General features: G+C 44.1%; 4 protein-coding genes across 4 annotated transcripts; 2 read left to right on the top strand and 2 right to left on the bottom strand.

The window, feature by feature from the left end:
- Positions 1-228: 228 nt before the first annotated feature.
- On the bottom strand, positions 229-2606 carry K444DRAFT_609816 (uncharacterized protein). Its single transcript, XM_024879642.1, has 5 exons — positions 1582-2606; positions 1299-1422; positions 1081-1245; positions 983-1044; positions 229-949 (listed from the first exon to the last, which is right to left on the bottom strand). Exons 1-5 carry the CDS (start codon positions 2470-2472, stop codon positions 386-388), a joined length of 1806 nt encoding a protein of 601 aa, XP_024740532.1. The 5' UTR covers positions 2473-2606; the 3' UTR covers positions 229-385.
- A 2549-nt stretch (positions 2607-5155) lies between these two features.
- Positions 5156-7985, top strand: K444DRAFT_715564 (glycoside hydrolase family 92 protein; the record flags this gene model as incomplete). The annotated part of the gene is made up of 6 exons (XM_024888355.1): positions 5156-5429; positions 5479-5865; positions 5921-6591; positions 6649-7001; positions 7057-7553; positions 7604-7985. The coding sequence occupies 6 exons, from the start codon at positions 5156-5158 to the stop codon at positions 7906-7908; spliced, it is 2487 nt and encodes an 828-aa protein (XP_024740531.1). The 3' UTR covers positions 7909-7985.
- A 2346-nt stretch (positions 7986-10331) lies between these two features.
- K444DRAFT_324253 (uncharacterized protein) lies at positions 10332-12737 on the top strand. The gene is made up of 7 exons (XM_024871903.1): positions 10332-10925; positions 10999-11222; positions 11269-11356; positions 11426-11672; positions 11728-11985; positions 12043-12132; positions 12182-12737. Exons 1-7 carry the CDS (start codon positions 10471-10473, stop codon positions 12479-12481), a joined length of 1662 nt encoding a protein of 553 aa, XP_024740530.1. The 5' UTR covers positions 10332-10470; the 3' UTR covers positions 12482-12737.
- A 459-nt stretch (positions 12738-13196) lies between these two features.
- On the bottom strand, positions 13197-13421 carry K444DRAFT_483978 (uncharacterized protein; the record flags this gene model as incomplete). The annotated part of the gene is made up of 1 exon (XM_024873065.1): positions 13197-13421. A coding segment is annotated over one exon (225 nt), but the record flags the coding sequence as incomplete, so codon positions are not given.
- Positions 13422-16945: the final 3524 nt, after the last annotated feature.

The raw sequence follows: 16945 nt of genomic DNA, 5'->3' as shown, positions 1-16945 counted from the left end.
TTCCGACAGGGGAAGGTGGGCGGTCGAGTGGTTTGGGCGTTTGGCTGTTGTGAACCCTCCCGTGCCCTCCTAATCGTGCGTCAGGACTTGCACTAAAGCCCCTGCGTCCCTGCGGGTTTAGTTGCGTATCACTAATATGGTCGAAAATCAGTAATATGGTCGTTTTTTTGGAACACTAACTTTTAGAATTTTAATGCAAATCGCAGAAAAATATTTTACAGTTTATATGGCGTTCATACTATAATTAATAAATCAAATTCTCTTACTTTCATATCGCATATGCATATAGTAAAAAATGGTGGAAATATTACATACTTCAGGTCATCGGCGACCCCCCCAAAATGCCACTAACTTAGAAATCAATTAATTACATAACAACCACGTCCTATTTCGTGTATCCAATAATTGTCTCCTCCCCATTAGCATCCAATCTAACTATATTACCAAAACCATTATCATAAAATGAAGGGGGGTTGGGTGGTGGCCTCACAAAACCAAGCTCTCTAGCTAGCATTTCCACCCGCATATCACCAAACTCACCAACCCACTCCTCTTCGTATCCAGGGGAAGCTAGCCTAAAATCCATCTTATTCGCATGAAAAAGCTCTGTCTTATGATCAATTTGCCTCTGTTCCTCCCATTTTGCCGTCAATTTTTGGTAGTGAGCCTTGAGACCAGTATCACCATAATCGACAAATGGTGGTTCATCTCTATAGCCAAAGGGCTCCCCTAAATCGTACGGAGCTGTTTCCCCACGAGCACGTCTCCGGCGTGGAAGCTTACCAGTAATATGCTTCGTAATATATGCATTAGTTTCCCTAATTCGTCGATTTAGGTAGGCGTTATTGTCCATCTCTTTAGCGGTAAAAAGGGACTCTCTGCGATGTGCGATTTGACGAACTGCCGAACCCTTGGAAATGACCCCATGTTTTTGCACATGCTTCCTGCCCTCATCTAGCTTATTTCGTTATTCCTGGAGTACTGCCTTCTCTCTTGCAAGCTCTCTTTCCATAATTAAGCTTGCCCTAAGTAACTTAGGCTCAGCTACTTGTTAGTATGCCCTCCAAGATCTCCAAAAACTCGGTATGAGAGCGTACTCCTCCTCGTCCCTTCCAAGGATAAAATAGTCGTCTAAACGTTGACATATATAGGTATTGTGTGCCGCACGATTCGCAGATATAGGGGGGTTTTGGAAGGGTTTCGATATTAGAGGGGTTCGTAGAGGTGAAATCTCGGTTTGCTTGTCTACTGCAAAATTAGCCTATATTACCATATAAATCTGTAGCTAATTAACAAACCTTCTTTTGGTACGAATTGAGCTAGCTTGTCATATGCATACCGTATCGTTTCTCGCCCTAAAAGGCCCGCTTTACTAAAGGTACTAAGAATCGTCCTGCGCTTGAACGTCCTTCCCCGTATCGACTAGTATGCCGCTAGAAAATCAAGCTTGGTATAAACGATATTACCATACTGGATTTTATCGTAAATACTGACTTGATGCCAGTGCTTAAGGGGTTAAAAGAGGCCAATATCGAGTGGTTGGAGGAGGTGTGTACTATGTGGTGGCAGTTAAAAAGGGACAATCTTGTGGGACCAGCAATAATATAAGAACTCGTCTGAAGTATAGGAGCCATGACCGTCAAAAATCAACATCCTCCACTTGCCCTGTATTCGTTGATATGTCTGATTATGGAAGTGCTTGATATATTTGAGGCTTAAAGCATCGTTTATATATCTAGTGGAGCTCGTGGCGAAGACTGTTTCGGTATCAAGGTCGTTATTAAAGTGTTCTTCTAATAGGATCTCCCCCTTCAAAATCAGGAATGGTGTAATTGCTTCGCCCCCAGCAGATATAGTTTCGATCGCAGTAAGTGATTCTCGATTATCGGGATCTGCCAAGTAGACAGCTTTCGTATTAAGGTGTGTAATAACGATCTTTCCATTCAAAACGCCGATGCGAAAGCCAGTTTCGTCCATATTCCACACGTCTTCAAAGCAGATCCCAAACTTCTCTAACGCCCCATAATACTCATTAAAATGCTCTTCCAGATTCTCCTTTCGATTTGCCGCCTTCCGCTCTTGTGCTAGTGTCTTCGCACGAAGGGTTTTAAACCATGCTTTGTTCCGTTTGAACCATCGTTGAGCCCATATACGCGTAACTTGGTGGGTGGACGCGCTCTTAGCTAGAATCTTGTTTGCCGCCGCCCGAACCGTTTTGAGATCAGCTTTATGGCCTAAATAGATCAGGAAATCGATAAACTGCTTGACGCCCTCCTCCTGATCAGGATTAAGTGCTTTGTTGTAGGCCCCTTTGGTGTTCTGTGATTTTCGTCCTGCCAAACGCGCTTTCCAGAGTCGATATTTTACCCTGAATTGACGCGCAATCGCAGATTTTTTGACGTGTGGGTTTCTGGCATAGAAATCGGAGGCCTGGGCCATCCTTTTCTCTTCTTCAGGGTCATATTTGGTCATGGTGTTGATATTTAATTAATTAAAATCAATAAATGGGAGAAAAAAGCGACCATATTACTGATTTTCGACCATATTACTGTACCGCACTAAACCTGCAGGGTAGCTGGTTTAGTGCGAGCGACGCCGCACGATTAGTGCCCCCCACCCCCAAAAAAAAAAAGGTAGGGGGGACGCCAAAAAGAAAAAGGAAAACCCCTCCAAAAAAATTGTGTTCTTAGCTGAGGTGTACCTCAACTCGCAGATAATGCGGCTTCTGTGGATCGAACACAGTGCCTCCAGATTTCATGATCTGAAGTGGACTTCAGTCTGGCGCTCTCCCAACTAATTTATTGTTAGTTGTTGAAACCCGATGGTTTGTTGCGTGCTGACTTACGTGAGCTAAAGCCGCGCTTGTTGTTGGTGAATTGGCCTTATTCTAGCCTATGTTACCCAATGATATTTGCTACCTAGGGTTCGTCTGCACTCTCACGTGACCAGAACACAAAACTCGAATCTTCATACACTTCGATAACCACGAAACATAGATATAAATTTATCGTTAGACTTGAAGATATAATAAGGCCTTTATACAAGCATGGGAAATAATTCTACCATCAATTATAACTAGTGGCTCCTAAGCTTTTCATTAATTAGGAGCAGTGGTAGTAATTGAGAGCAATGTGGCCAGAGTTTGATCCTGAGGCTCTAAGGCACTTCACGTGGTCGTTTGCACGTGCTATAGCGGCTCGACCACTTAGGGCTCGGGAAGAACTAAACAAATAGGCCAAAGCCCGTAGAAGTGAATTGCCTAATGAATAATATCTGAAGCCAAAGATAAGAAGGGGAGAGAGAGCGCCCAGCGGGCTTATGTACAAAAGGAACAGATCACGTGCCATAGTCGCTCAGCCGTCAGACTTTCACTGGACTAGTGCCGTAACACGTGCTTTAAGGATGTTGCTCTATGATTATATACCAAACGGGCTAGGCAATCTTATATTATAAGTCCAATCTGCATTTAACTCACTCATTTATTATCCTCTCACCCAACTTTCTAGGCTAAAGATCAACGCCACAGCTGCATTTAACGCTGCCTTCCGTCATAGGAGATTTTTCTTGTGGAACTTGCCAGAGAAGGTAGCACACTTAGGTGTATATTCTGGATGGCAGCCTTAGTAATATCCTTAGGATGGTTGTACCATAGTGCCCTTTCTTCTTAACCGCTTTTCCAGAACATTTGAAATACAACAAGCAAATCGCTGATCTCTGAGCTTTGTTAATCCAAAAGCATAGATTGAATACCCAATTTGCCATAGCATGTCTTACAAGACTGGCCGTCAGCAATTCCCTCATGAATCCTCTCATCCAATTGCCAGCCAAAAGCAGCATTTGCGATAGATGATTTGGACGAGGCACTCTCTCATTCCGCGAAAGGATATACAGGTATGGAAATACCCAGGCTACAGTGCGTTGTGTACTAGAAGCCACGGTAAGCATGTATTCTGACATAAATACGGCAAGAAAAGCCTTCGCGCAACGCCGCCTGGGACTTCATGGATAGAGAGAGCCCAAACTTTTTTCCCTCCTCCATCGACCGTACCTTGGCCTTCGGGCTAGTAGTTGGTCAATAGCAAACGCACAAATCTAATGGTCGCTAATTTCACGGGTGCCTGAACTTCAATCTCTCGGAAGCTTAAACACTTCAATCAAGCTCACCGAGCTTGATCACCGCAGGAATTACCAAGGCAAAGGCAAAGGAAAGCATTCCAGACATGGGGTAAGCACACGAACTTACGAGTTATCGTTAATTCTTGACTTCAGGCACTAATTCAGAGGATATTCTTGGGTCGATATTCGTGATGTTGCCCAAGTCTACGTTGCAGCCGTAGAGTTGCCGGTAGCGGAAAGCAAGATATTCCTTTTAATAAGGGCTCTCTCAACATATGATTGTGGATCTAATCCGCAAGCATTTTCCCGAGTATCATTCAGCCGTGCCCTCCGATTCGGTGGAGGGGGGCGATTTTCCCGCCGGCGGCACGTTCAAGATTGACAATATTTGCAGCGTTGAGGTACTGGGCATCAAGTACAGGAATTGGAGGATACTGTAGTGGATACAGTCAATTTACTCAAGCTCACACGGGCATAAAGCATGCTGAATATGGACCAGAAAGAAAGGCCACGTGAACCATTTCAATACCTCAATTAAATCGCAAAATACGACACTAGTAACATCCGATGAGAGACTATAAGAACGATTCTCCATTATTACGTTCGTGCTTGAGAAGAGAGGGGAATGTGCCTGGCTTGATTGACAAAATGCCTGCCTAGCTTCGTTTCCGTTCGAATACTCTTACTTACGCTTCACCAAGACCAACAATCTTTCAACAACAACAACGAAGGGAAGAGTCTAAGCATTAAATTTTGAGAAGTGGGATATTTCTTTATCTTGAATTCTCCGGAAAGTTCGCCGATCCCAACAACCCTGCACCAAGTAAGCCCGATCCAAAAGTGGGGTCCAAATCTACATGGTCATCCAACAGGTTACATCTTCTCGATCGAGCGAATCGAGATGTAACGTAAGATTGTATATTCCTGTATATATTTTGGTACCCGCGTGTGGATGCTATTTCTAAAAACGCCCTTCAAAACTTCCCTTCCTTTACTTGATTATCTGGTACACTTTCTTCTGCTCCTCCACTACAACATAATGCCTCGACCGTGTTCCTTGCTATCGTTCCTACTGAAGGTATATTTCGGACTACAATATTTTATCATTGGTATTCCCGCTAAAGATGTGGCGCAACATGTCAACCCGTTTATCGGGACTGAGGGACAAGGAAACCCTGGAACAGCTATTGGTGGCGGAAATGTGTTTCCGGGTGCTGCACTCCCATTCGGGGTAGTAAAATTTGGCATTGACACTACAGCTTTCGATTGGACAAACGTTGATGCGAATGCTGGATATACTCCCGATGGTTATGGTAGGAATTTCATTCTCCATAATTGGCTGATTTTTACTCACTGCTGAAGTCACGGGAGTGAGCCTGCTTCATGAAAGTGGAACCGGAGGAGCACCGACATATGGCTTCGTTCACCAAATGGCACTTTCAACATTGAAGAACGTCAATGTCCTTGATAACCTCACGTACATGCAAGAACGTGTTGAACCAGATGTAGCAAGTGTTGGATACTTCAAAACCTCACTTGCAAACGGGGTTATTGCCGAACTCTCAGCAACCGCACATACAGGAATCATTCAGTACAACTTCACAAGTGGAGACGAAAGACACATTTTAGTGGACGTCTCGCATATGCTTCCCTCATCGGGCGAGGCACAACATTCACAGTTCTACAGCAGTGGGTTTATGGCACGAAGTCCAGATGGGACAAGGTATCAAGGTTATGGTGTATATAGAGGTGGATTCAGTTCACGTGAGTTTATTTTTAATCTCAGCCTCTTAATCGAGTCCAGCCCTGACAAAGTGGAATGTAGGACCTGATGCATCAGTCTACTTCTGCGCCGAATTCAACACCGCTCCACTCACTGTTCAACTTTTCTCCGGTGAACACACGGACCCATACTGGCCAAACAGCACGCTTCCCTCCTTCAAACCACCAGTCTTCACAAATGCATCTTCGATTTCTGGAGGCCAAGCATATTGCGGTTACGGTCGGCGAGTAGGAGGCCTATTCACCTTCTCCCCAAACGCCACGGCCGTGAAATCCAAACTTGGCGTCTCCTTCGTAGACTCAGATAAAGCATGCCAATACATCGCCTCCGAACTCCCCACCTGGGACCTAGAGCCCATTGTAATTTCTGCTATCTCCCAATGGAACACGGGAGTTCTTTCGAAGGTGACCACAACCGACAAATCTAACGCAACTTTAATTGAAATGTTGTACTCGGGTTTGTACAAAATGCATCCTATGCCCTCTGATCGCACAGGAGAGAACCCGAATTGGGAAACCGATGAACCTACTTATGATGACTTCTACACCCTTTGGGATACATTTAGGTGTTTGAACAGCTACTTGGTGTTGACGGCCCCGATAAGAGCAGCTGGCATTGTGCGGGGATTGGTGGATGTGTGGAGGTGGGAGAGGTTTATGCCGGATGCGAGGAGTGGGAATTACAACGGAAGAGTGTAAGTCACAGGCCGCCATGAATAACATTCTTCATTACTGATTATGCCCACACAGGGAGGTTCCAATGCCGATAATGTCCTTGCTGATGCTTATGTCAAAGGTTTGTTCGCTCCTGAGTACGGCATCAACTGGACAGACGCCTATGCAGCAATGAAGACAAACGCCGAGCTAGTCCCATATAATACCTTCGATTATGGAGATCCAACTGGGAGTGTGAAAGAAGGTCGTGGTGCTTTGCCTGACTGGTTGAATCTTGGCTACGTCTCAATGTATGATCCTGTAGCCGGAACCGGATTCGGTCGATGCATTTCGAGAACCGTAGAGTATAGCTTGAATGATTTCGCTCTCAGTCAAGTTGCGAAAGATCTATCTCCAGGCGATCATGTCAAGTATTTGAATCGTTCTGCGTAAGTACTTTAATGTCCTTGATCAAAGAGAGTTCGTGCTAACATGAGGATTAAGCGGGTGGCAAAAAATCTGGCAACACAATCTCACCTCCCTCAACTTCACTGGCTTCCTCGCCCCACTCTATGCAAACGGAACCCGAGACTCCTCGTACTCCCCTCTCAATTGCGGCGTTTGGTGTTCCTGGTCCGACGTAACCTACGAAGGCTTGCCCTGGGAATACTCCTGGACAATCCCCTACGACATGTCGACTTTGATCTCGTACATGGGTGGGCCAAGCACCACCGAATCTCGGCTGGATGCCATGTTTACCCCAGGTTTGCAAGACGGCAGCGTTGGTTCTGGGAATGGCATCGGCTCAGCAATCTTCAATCCAGGCAATGAACCAAGTTTCGGAACACCATTTTTATATAATTATTTACCTGGACGACAATGGAAAAGTGTGATGAGGAGTCGAGAGATTGTCAATCAATATTATTCAAATGGCAGGGACGGGGTGCCGGGGAATAGTGATGCCGGGGCGTTGGAAAGTTGGATGGTGTGGAATTTACTCGGTGAGTTTTCCACTTCTGGTTTGGAGTTGTAGTTCTGAACTAATTAAAAGGTCTCTATCCTGTTGTTACGCAACCTATTTATTTGATCCTCTCGCCTTGGTTCAGTGACGTCACGATTTCGGTGGCAGGAAACAAGACATTGAAAATCACAACTGAAGGTCTTGGGAAAGGACCATACATTCAAAATCTTACCGTGAATGGAGAAGTTTGGAACAAGAGTTGGCTCACACATGATGACTTGGTTAGTGGCGTTGGCGGAAGTATTCATTTTGTTCTAGGAAGTAAACAGACAGAGTGGGACCTTGGAGAATTGCCTCCTAGTCCAGGGCATGTGGATTTGGGGATCAAAAACTAGCCTATTCTTCTCATTTACCTGGATTCGAGTCCAACGATACCTCATTAGCGCCATCCAAAATGTCATAAATATTCCCCTGAAAATAGCTGAATATTCCGTCCGCCTTCGTATCCCGTTTCAGCAGCAAGCTCTTGACATCGTTCTCGAAATCCCTCTGCCCAAATCCGGCCACCAGAAACAATTGTCAACCATATGGCTAAACTTAGGAAGGTACCGGAGCGAACGATTTGGCGGCACTATTTTCTAATGCCCTAAGCTAAGTTGGATATTGGATATTCATCCTCTCTAAATCTAAACCTGGGTTTCTGTACATTTAGAGACTATTCCCTTGAAATGCCTCCAGTAACTGCGGTATATTAAAAGCCCACCCCTGGGGTACGCAACGTCGGATGGAAATATCTAATATCAGCGCCGTTCTTTTGCTCTTCGCCGGTTGGGTTGCAGAGATGGCTCATTTTGCCAGCGTGGGGCGCCTTGCTGAGTGGAAGCTCTCTCTACCACCTGCGCAACTTTTCTGGCCCAATGGACCACATTGAATCTTCAGCCAAACATCAATAGAGGCATCAAGAGCTGAGGAAGAAAATCTGATTCGTAAGCCTATCTAATTCATTGCACTATTCACTGTTTCCGCAGCTATTTCTTCCGTAATGGGACACAATAGGGAATGGGACCTCTTGAAGGAACTGGAGTGCACTTGGAGGCAATAAGGCTACTAGAGGGGCATACAAGCTGGATGAGCAGAGCGGACACCAAGTTACATGAGAGTTCACGAAGTGGTAGACCATGGGACGGGATGAGTGGTATCAAGGAAAGAGAGTGCGATCGAACCTGGACGCCACATAGACTGGGAATAGTGCATCTAGAGAGAGGTCTACTCTGGGAGAGCAGCGCAATTGCAGAAAGACAGACACATTCGCTGATATTACGGTGCTGAACACTACACAATAGAGGTGCAGGCGATAAGCATAAATCCTCGATTCTTTCTAGCTCAAATGAACGGACTGCATACACTCTGAAGCCAGCCTCAGTAGATGCTCCAGGAAGGCGAGGAAGAACAATTAGTACACCTGAATGAACCAGCGCTGTGTTATTCCCGTTCTCCGTACCAAGCGCCACCGGTATTGAAAAGCAACGACTCCCCAGTTGTCGCAGCCGCCTCGGGAAAAGCGATGTGTAGGAGTTAAAGTGAAGCATGTGGGAGCACAATTAAGTGATTAATAGTCGGACTTGACGTCGCGCTAAAGGGGCCTTTCCCTTTAGTCGGGGAAAGCAAGTTGTCCCCGGAAAGCAAGATGTCCCGCACCAGCCTTTTTTGCCTTCTAAAAAACAATACTAGGAACTAGCTATAGAAAATCTAATTAATATATTTTATTTATAATCTTATAGTTACCTATTATATAATTAAGGAATAAAATTTTAAGTAAAAAAATAAAAATTTATAATTAAGCAAAAGTTATAGATATAATACTCGCAAAATGGTTACGAATAAATAATTCTTATAATTTTTATATTTCTTATAATTTTATTATTAAAACCTTAATAACTCTCTACCTATATCTTTTTTTAAGATTTAGAGAATCGTATCTAATTTATAAGGCTTATATTTTTAATTTTATTACTTAGAATTATTTTAAAAGGTTAAGGTTTCAAGTTATTAAGGATTTTATTTGGTGCGGGACATCTTGCTTTCCCGGGACAACTTGCTTTCCCCGACTAAAGGGAAGGGCCCCTTTAGCGCGACGTCAAGTCCGACTATTAGCTATCCGGGGAAATTAGGTGGCGGTGAGCGATATCGGCACGGAGTAATTAAGCCCGAGTGCAGGTGGTGCACAACCCTAATTGGCTGGTCTAATGCGCCACGTGATGAAGTGAAATTCGTCGGGCCGAGTTACTCCGGTTGGGCCATAAGTACCTTACAAAATTGTCCCCAGAATAGGTGTACCCGATGGATTGCGAGGTGACACGAAAGTCAGTCTGGATTGTCGAGGTGCGAGGTGCGTGGCTACTGTAAGTGTAAGAGGCCAATGAGTCGCTCCATTCGTCCACCTAATATGAACGATGGCCTGGAGGAGTCCCACATGTACTCTCACCCTTTCATGGTTCGTAAGCCAAGGCAGAGCCTCGCTATTACGATGTGCCTTTGTACCTTCCGTTGGTAATACTCTTCTAAGCTCATCCTTCGAACCACATAGTGTGGGCTCCTGCCACGATGCTTCTCTAATGCCTGGGAAACTGGACGCCTCGTCATTTCGTGTGGCCCCCAGAGTCTTGGATTGCTCTGGACACTGCAGCAATATTGGCCCAGTGGCTTGGCGGCAATTTCCGGAGAAGGAAGTGGTGTGCTGCGGCTTGAATCGCAATGCAGGGTTGCTATTGAGGCCCAACGTGAGGCTGAACTATCCTGCCGATAAAGCTGAACAGCTTCTCGTCATATCTCTCTCACATATCTCTCCCAGTGCTTGACCCTCGTATTGTCTCAATTATAGTTCAAGTCTTAGCCTGAACTCTTGTTACTCTGTTCTTGCCTTAGCAAGCGCAAGTTCGCAGCGCTCTTCCTATCCAATGGCTAGCCAAGAGAGCATCCACCTCCAAGATCTTTCAACTGCTTCTGCGAACCCCAACGCTCCAGCCATCGCAGGTCATGAGGCCAACAATTCGTCTTCAAAGCCCGTAGTTACTCCTACTGCAGCTGTGGCGCCGAGAAGATCTTCCGAGAGGGAGGGGCATCACGATATGCTTGAAAAACTTCTCCGGTCAAAGTTAAACAGCGACATCCACGGGGTGGAGAGACAGAAATTGAGGAATTTTCTCTTTCACTACAGCTCACTTAAAGGCAAGCCAGGTGATGAAATATTTAAAGAAATGGTTCAGTACATGAGGTACAAAGACCCAACGGAGGGTTCGAGCTGGGCCGAATCATCCCCCAAACTCAGCTCTTGCTCCACAACTTTCTCCGAATGCCTCGAGATTTTACGGGAGGAGCTACGTTCAGGACGAACGGAGTCTTTCCAGTTTTGGTGAGCTCTATCTTATTGTGGTTGCTCTGCATGAAAATACTAGGCCTGTCACTGACGTGATATTAATTCGAAGTATACTCTCCGCCAAGCTCCCGGAAGCCACCCGATCTGAGAAATATTCTTTCTCAGATAAATGGCCTTTGGCCAGGAACAGTCGGCTAAATCGAATGTATAATGCGCCAAGAGATGCAATATTTCATGTGATACATGAGGAATGGGAGTGTCACCAAATTTGGATAGATGCGGAAGCACCGAAACCATTTTGGCCGAATAGAAAGATAACACTGCCATCTAAAGGTTTATATCCCGACAAATTGTGCTAATAGAAACTAATGGCTTCCAGACACCACTTGGAAGACGCCGCCGGTTAAGGATCCAGAGTCTCTAATATTCAAATGGCAGCGGGTATTACCAAAGTACCACAACGACCTGTACGAATACATATGGCAGCGGCAAGTGGAGCCCCCGGGGTATCAAAGTGCTAAGGTTTCAGTCCATAGGATCTCGGAGAAGCCTAAGAACGTGTTGATTATCTTCGATTCCACCGTCGTCTCTGAGCCGAGAGACGAACCTAGCAGTATCCTCAAGATGTACAAGGACATTCTTGACAGGCCATTGCCACATGACACCGGATGCCCACACAGTATTGAGACACAATTTGTCAGATCGTTATATTGTATTTTCCGCCTTATGATCGAATGCACAAAGGAGTTCCTGACCGACCTTCATAAACAACTTTCGGATTTTGTAAGATGACTCTATTACCACGTCGAAGCATCCTCTGCTAACAACCCGATTTTAGACATCGTTGGGGAGAAGTGATCCATCAGCCAGCAAACTCCACTACTTGACTCATTTGGAAGATTGCAGGCAACAATCTTGCTTAGAATTAGCAGATACTTTATCACTGCTATCGGAATTATGGCAGACGCACGTTGAAAACAATGCGCGAGTGGACTCGGGAATGAAACCTTGGAAGGAGGAAATTGAAAAGGATCTCACGTACCTGGGAGAAGAAATGAAAGGAGTGAAGGGCAAAATTGAAGGCGTTCGGGTTATGGTATGCAGTCAAGACACTTCGTACCCCGTCAGGAGTTACAAGCTCATAAAATCCCAGGTGAAAGATAAACTTAAGCTTCGCCAGATTAGTCGCACTTTCATCCTAACTTTCGTGGCTGCTGTCTATTTACCCTTCTCTTTCATGACAGTAAGTACATCTTCAGTTACTCAAATATCAATTGCTCATCGCCAATCAGTCTCTTTTCGCCATGAACGTCTCAGACCCTCTCTGGCCGTCATCCAACTCGAAAGCTTCTAATGGTACTGCCTATACGACCGTCGACGGCACAAACAGTACAAGTGATGTGTTCGCAGTTTCGCAAAACGAAACAGATGCTATCGTAGGTGCAATATACGACACTGCCTCTCACCTCTGGACTTTCAAAGAGTACTGGTACGTCACGGCTTCCGTGACCTTCGCCACCATATTTCTTCCCATGATTATCGGGCCAATCTTTCGCATATTATCACAATTTCTGTCCCGCCATATGGCTTAGTGGCGTGCAGCCATACTAATTCTAGGATTCAACGTGATATATTTTATGAGTTTGTACCTCCCCAGGTTGCCCTTTCTAATTATATTCGGCGTTTTCCTCGGGCTCTTGGCGGCATCCCTTCTGATGGAAGCGCTAATATTGAAACGAAGGCGCATATTGTGGGCATCCTTTGCGCTGCTTTATGTCGCTACTCTAGCGTCGTCTATATATTTCCTTTCTATTTCTAGACTATCCCTAGGACTAGTTTGTCCGCTCTTCGTATTTTGCGTCTGGGTGGATTTTTACAAAGAGGCTAAGACGCGATTATACGTCATTTTTGGTTTCTTTGGGGGGAAAGGAACATCATCGCCTGAAACGGATTTAGAGGCTGCTCAAGGAGTTGCAGTGGCTGCACAAGGAAACGGAGAGGATGGAATAGAAGAAGCCGCCGGGGGCGTTCCTAGAACGTCTGGGCCCGATGGCCGAACACCAGCCGGCTAGGGGGTCTAGGGGCATTTCTGCTGAAAGAGCTCCTAATAGACAAACTCCTCGACGAGCAATAAGCTTGCCAAGTTTACGAAATAGGTTTTAATTGAGCTATAATTTAATTCGAAGATATTTCTTAATTAATCTAATAGTCCTTTTAAATAGTACAGTTTAAAGATAAAAATACCTCAGAAAACAGAGGTTTAAACCTCAAGTTTCCGGGGTATTTGCGTCCCGATTGATAGACAAAGATGCATATTGCATCGATCCAGAGGTCGATGCGACTAATATCAGGCCTAAATGGCGAAGGTCGAATGCGCCTAAGTGCTGCCGCAAGATTAGTCGTAAGTTGGAATTCGACACCGTTCAAAGATATGGGAACGGTAACGTTTGGATCGGCCCAGACATAGGAAAGCGCCAGCATTTTTGGAATGCGACCCAGTGTTTCCTTTCGAAGCGTGCAGACAATGGATGCGGAGAACTTCGCAGGCGCGTGGATTCGGATGACTGATCTCGTTTGTGGCCAAAGGTTGATATACCAGAGTTACCATTACTACTAGACAAAGAAAAATAAAGCACGAGAACGAGAAAAACGACCTACAACAAAGGGCTATGCAGAGACATGAATGGCTCCGCGACGCGCCCCCCTTGCGCGGTTGCCGCCGAGGCTGAAACCTACTAGCACTGTCGTCCCCAACGCTACACGGCGTAAAAATGATCAATATTTCACTTAAAATTCTCTCTGTCTCGAGTCTTGGCCACCGTCCTTCAAGAAGAATAGGATGGATCCCTCGCAATTGCTCAAAGTATTACAATGACTCGATGTGATATACTTTGCGGCCGTCGAAAGTCTTGGGAAACGTCTCCCCACTTAAGGTTAACCATAAGCGAGATACAAGTTCGACGAGCCTAGCCTCTTTAAGGTGGCTCCCTGAGACCCGCGTCAGCACAAGAGCCCTGCACAGTACGACTTCAATCCTTAACGCGATACAGGCATTACGCATTCAGATATTGAATCTCTAGAAACCTCAAACTTTAATCTTCTCTTCCTTTCCTCCTCATCCTCATTGCTCGGTTCGCAGAGACTATCGCGACAGCATTACCCAATCATCCAACCCGCCGTCTACCGCACCTCCTCCCCAATCCCCCAACCTCGTAGACAGATGTAGCATGATTCGGCGAGCATATCGTCGTCGACATTCTTGAGTGCTCCTCTTGGGCGCACGAGGCCTGCTTGGCCAAGTCCGTTTTCGAGACAAAGAAGCTCTGGACGGTTATTAGAGAACGGGATCCAGCGTTCTCTACGAGGCCTCTTCGATTCGATACCCCTATTATGAGCGGTGCAAACTGGCTAGCGGGAGACTATACATTTGCTACTAGAATATAGTGCCTATAACCTCGAAGCCCTTCTTGTCCTCGCCGCCCGCTATCCCGACGGGATGAAATGAACTTCTCTTCTTAGCCATCCGGTATACCCTCCTTCTGCCTGCCTTCCGTGAGCTAATATTCAACTTTCTAGTGCCGCCACCGGATTCCGTTCTTTTGCCCTTCCACTTGGGCTCTGAAAAGGATCCTTCTCTCTCTGGCCTCGAATTGTCATGTCCTATGGATTTGCGCTAGCATCGCAGCCTCTACTCCTCTCCATTGTCGAATAAACATAATACCTATCTTCTCTTTGGTGCACGTGTTTGGAGGCTCAATCAATGGATCAACACAAAAGCTCCTTAGGGTATAGTGTTAAGAGGCTGTGCTTGTTGACCGAGAGAAGGAAGGGGCGGGGAATGGAAGAAAGAGCAATCCAGATAAGGGCGCTCGGGGGCGGACAATATGTCCACAGGGGTAGATATTAGAGAGTGCAAGCAGCAGACAAGGCCATTACAAGGATGCTGTAAAATGGGTGGGGGGGCCTTCGTTGATAATATAACTTTGAAGTCATGCAGCGTGCTTCTACAGACGAGCCACCGAAGGCGTAGATCTGCTTGTGACAGAAAATCAGCTATCAAAGGGCATGTTTGAGGCCATGGACAAATTTCCTACGTTAATGGATTCGGCGTTGCTGCGCTTCTGGTATGAGATATTCAGCAAGTACAGTCGGTCCGATCCAAAAGCGACAAAACGGTCGCTCTTTTACGCCCATAATAACTTTTTAACTACGACCCTAATTAATTTATACTAAGTAATGCGATTATAGAATAGAACCAGGCGAGAAATACCTATTAGTTAGATTTTTAATATAATTTGTTATTCATTAATAATCGAGGCTTAAAGTATACGGACCCTTTTTACTTTTTTTAATTTTTCCCCATATAAAACGCAAATATATTTGCTCGCTAAGGTTACATAAGCCCGGGCTTTAGGGGGAGATCACGGTATCTCACCAGCCTTATTATTAATATAATAATAATAATTAAGCCCTATAAGCTCAAGTAAGCCTTCCTAAATACTAAATATAGCTTTTTCTGGTACTATATATATTATATATATAGTAGGGCCCTAATTATATAGGTTTCAAGCTAATTTTTGGCCGAACTAAATCCATAAACCTTACTTATTACTTAGCTACCTTCTTTCCCTTATTTTTATATATTATCCTATTTATCTATTACCTTTTTAGATATTATTCTATAGCGTTTTTGCTTCCATATATACCAAGCAGCTTATTTAATACTTAATCCCTTCTAATATATATTTATCTAGCGGAATATACGGTTATAAAACCTCTGTATAGTCTCAATCGAATAAGCTTTAAGTGCCTCTATTACCTTAATCTTGGTATCTGAAAAGCTAGTCTTCTTTACTTAATAATATCGAGTTTTACTATACCCCTAGGATATCTCGATTAGGTTAATTTCGTAGTGGAACTTCGGTAAAAACATAGTCTTATATCCCCGATCTATAATAAGCTCTTTTACTTGGGACTTCTCTTTAAAGAAGTCTTGGTAATTCAATAGTATACGAGCTAAATAGTATATTTATTTAATAGCGGGAGGGTATTTAAGGGATATAGTATACTTAGTATCCTTTAAATACTTAAATCTTAAGCCAGGGATATTATAATCTCGCTTAATAAGAATCTATTCCATACCCTTAGGCTCTCTTTGTAACGGCTGGCGTAAGGGCATGATCTGCCAAGGACAGGATATCGGAAACAGGCACAAAACGGAGCTAAGCCGGAATTGCTTGGACGGAACAATACTAAAGGTCGAGGCATCCTCCCTACTTTGTTCCATAGCTTAGTATTTTTCAATACATGAGATTCTTGGATCTTTGAGCCCTGGCCATTGCCTCGATCCCGCCGTCACACTCTTTCTCTATTCGAATTAAGTTACTAAAGGACTTAAATAGTGCCCTATAACCCCGGAATTATATACTCTGGTAGAAAGTATATATCCCTTCTATAGGCCTTAATATTACTCTTTTTAACCCCCCCTAATTCCTTATTTATACCAAAGGCATTTAGTATATCTTTACTATATAAAGCATATATAGAAAACTAATTAAATATTAGAATAGCTATATAGTTTAGATACTTCTATTCAAATATATTAAATATCCTAGTAATCTATACTAGTAGCTGTTTTATATCTTACTAGGGGTCCCTATTTGAGCCTGGATATATAATTTAACGGGTATTCAAATTGGGATTATCCGGGATAAAAATGCCTTTATTATTTGGTATTTTAATATACTTCTCAGGGCCTATAAATTCAGAATCGTAAATTAGCCTCTCTTTGCTCTTTCCGGGCATTTTTTACTAATTATCTACTAGCCAGAGGCTCTTTTTATAGTCAAATCCATAGAAATAGCTCTTATTATAAAAGTATATTATATATACCTGAACTCTAATTAGAAGTAAAAGTTAAATCATATGTTATATACTAGCTTTATTTTTTTTATATTAAACTATATATAATAAAAGTTCCTTTATTAAGGGCAAAAATACCTCTTAATAATACTAAATTATATTAGGGCATTTATATTTATCTATATAAAGCCCTT

The sequence above is a fragment of the Hyaloscypha bicolor genome (genome assembly GCF_002865645.1).
Source record: "Hyaloscypha bicolor E unplaced genomic scaffold K444scaffold_50, whole genome shotgun sequence".
Taxonomy (NCBI): Eukaryota; Fungi; Ascomycota; class Leotiomycetes; order Helotiales; family Hyaloscyphaceae; genus Hyaloscypha; species Hyaloscypha bicolor.
The sequence above is the reverse complement of the archived record's forward strand: the minus strand, read 5'-3'. Positions and strand labels throughout refer to the sequence as shown.

Excerpts from the sequence above, each read along its gene's own strand:
- K444DRAFT_609816 (XM_024879642.1), bottom strand. The coding sequence starts at position 2,472 with ATGACCAAATATGACCCTGAAGAAGAGAAAAGGATGGCCCAGGCCTCC. Across the intron at positions 1,423-1,581 it reads ATTGCTGGTCCCACAAGATT|TCGATACGGGGAAGGACGTT; the intron begins GTCCCTTTTTAA and ends GCGGCATACTAG. Across the intron at positions 950-982 it reads AGCTTGCAAGAGAGAAGGCA|GGCAGGAAGCATGTGCAAAA; the intron begins GTACTCCAGGAA and ends AAGCTAGATGAG.
- K444DRAFT_324253 (XM_024871903.1), top strand. The coding sequence starts at position 10,471 with ATGGCTAGCCAAGAGAGCATCCACCTCCAAGATCTTTCAACTGCTTCT. Across the intron at positions 11,223-11,268 it reads GATAACACTGCCATCTAAAG|ACACCACTTGGAAGACGCCG; the intron begins GTTTATATCCCG and ends AATGGCTTCCAG. Across the intron at positions 11,986-12,042 it reads TTGAAGGCGTTCGGGTTATG|GTGAAAGATAAACTTAAGCT; the intron begins GTATGCAGTCAA and ends ATAAAATCCCAG.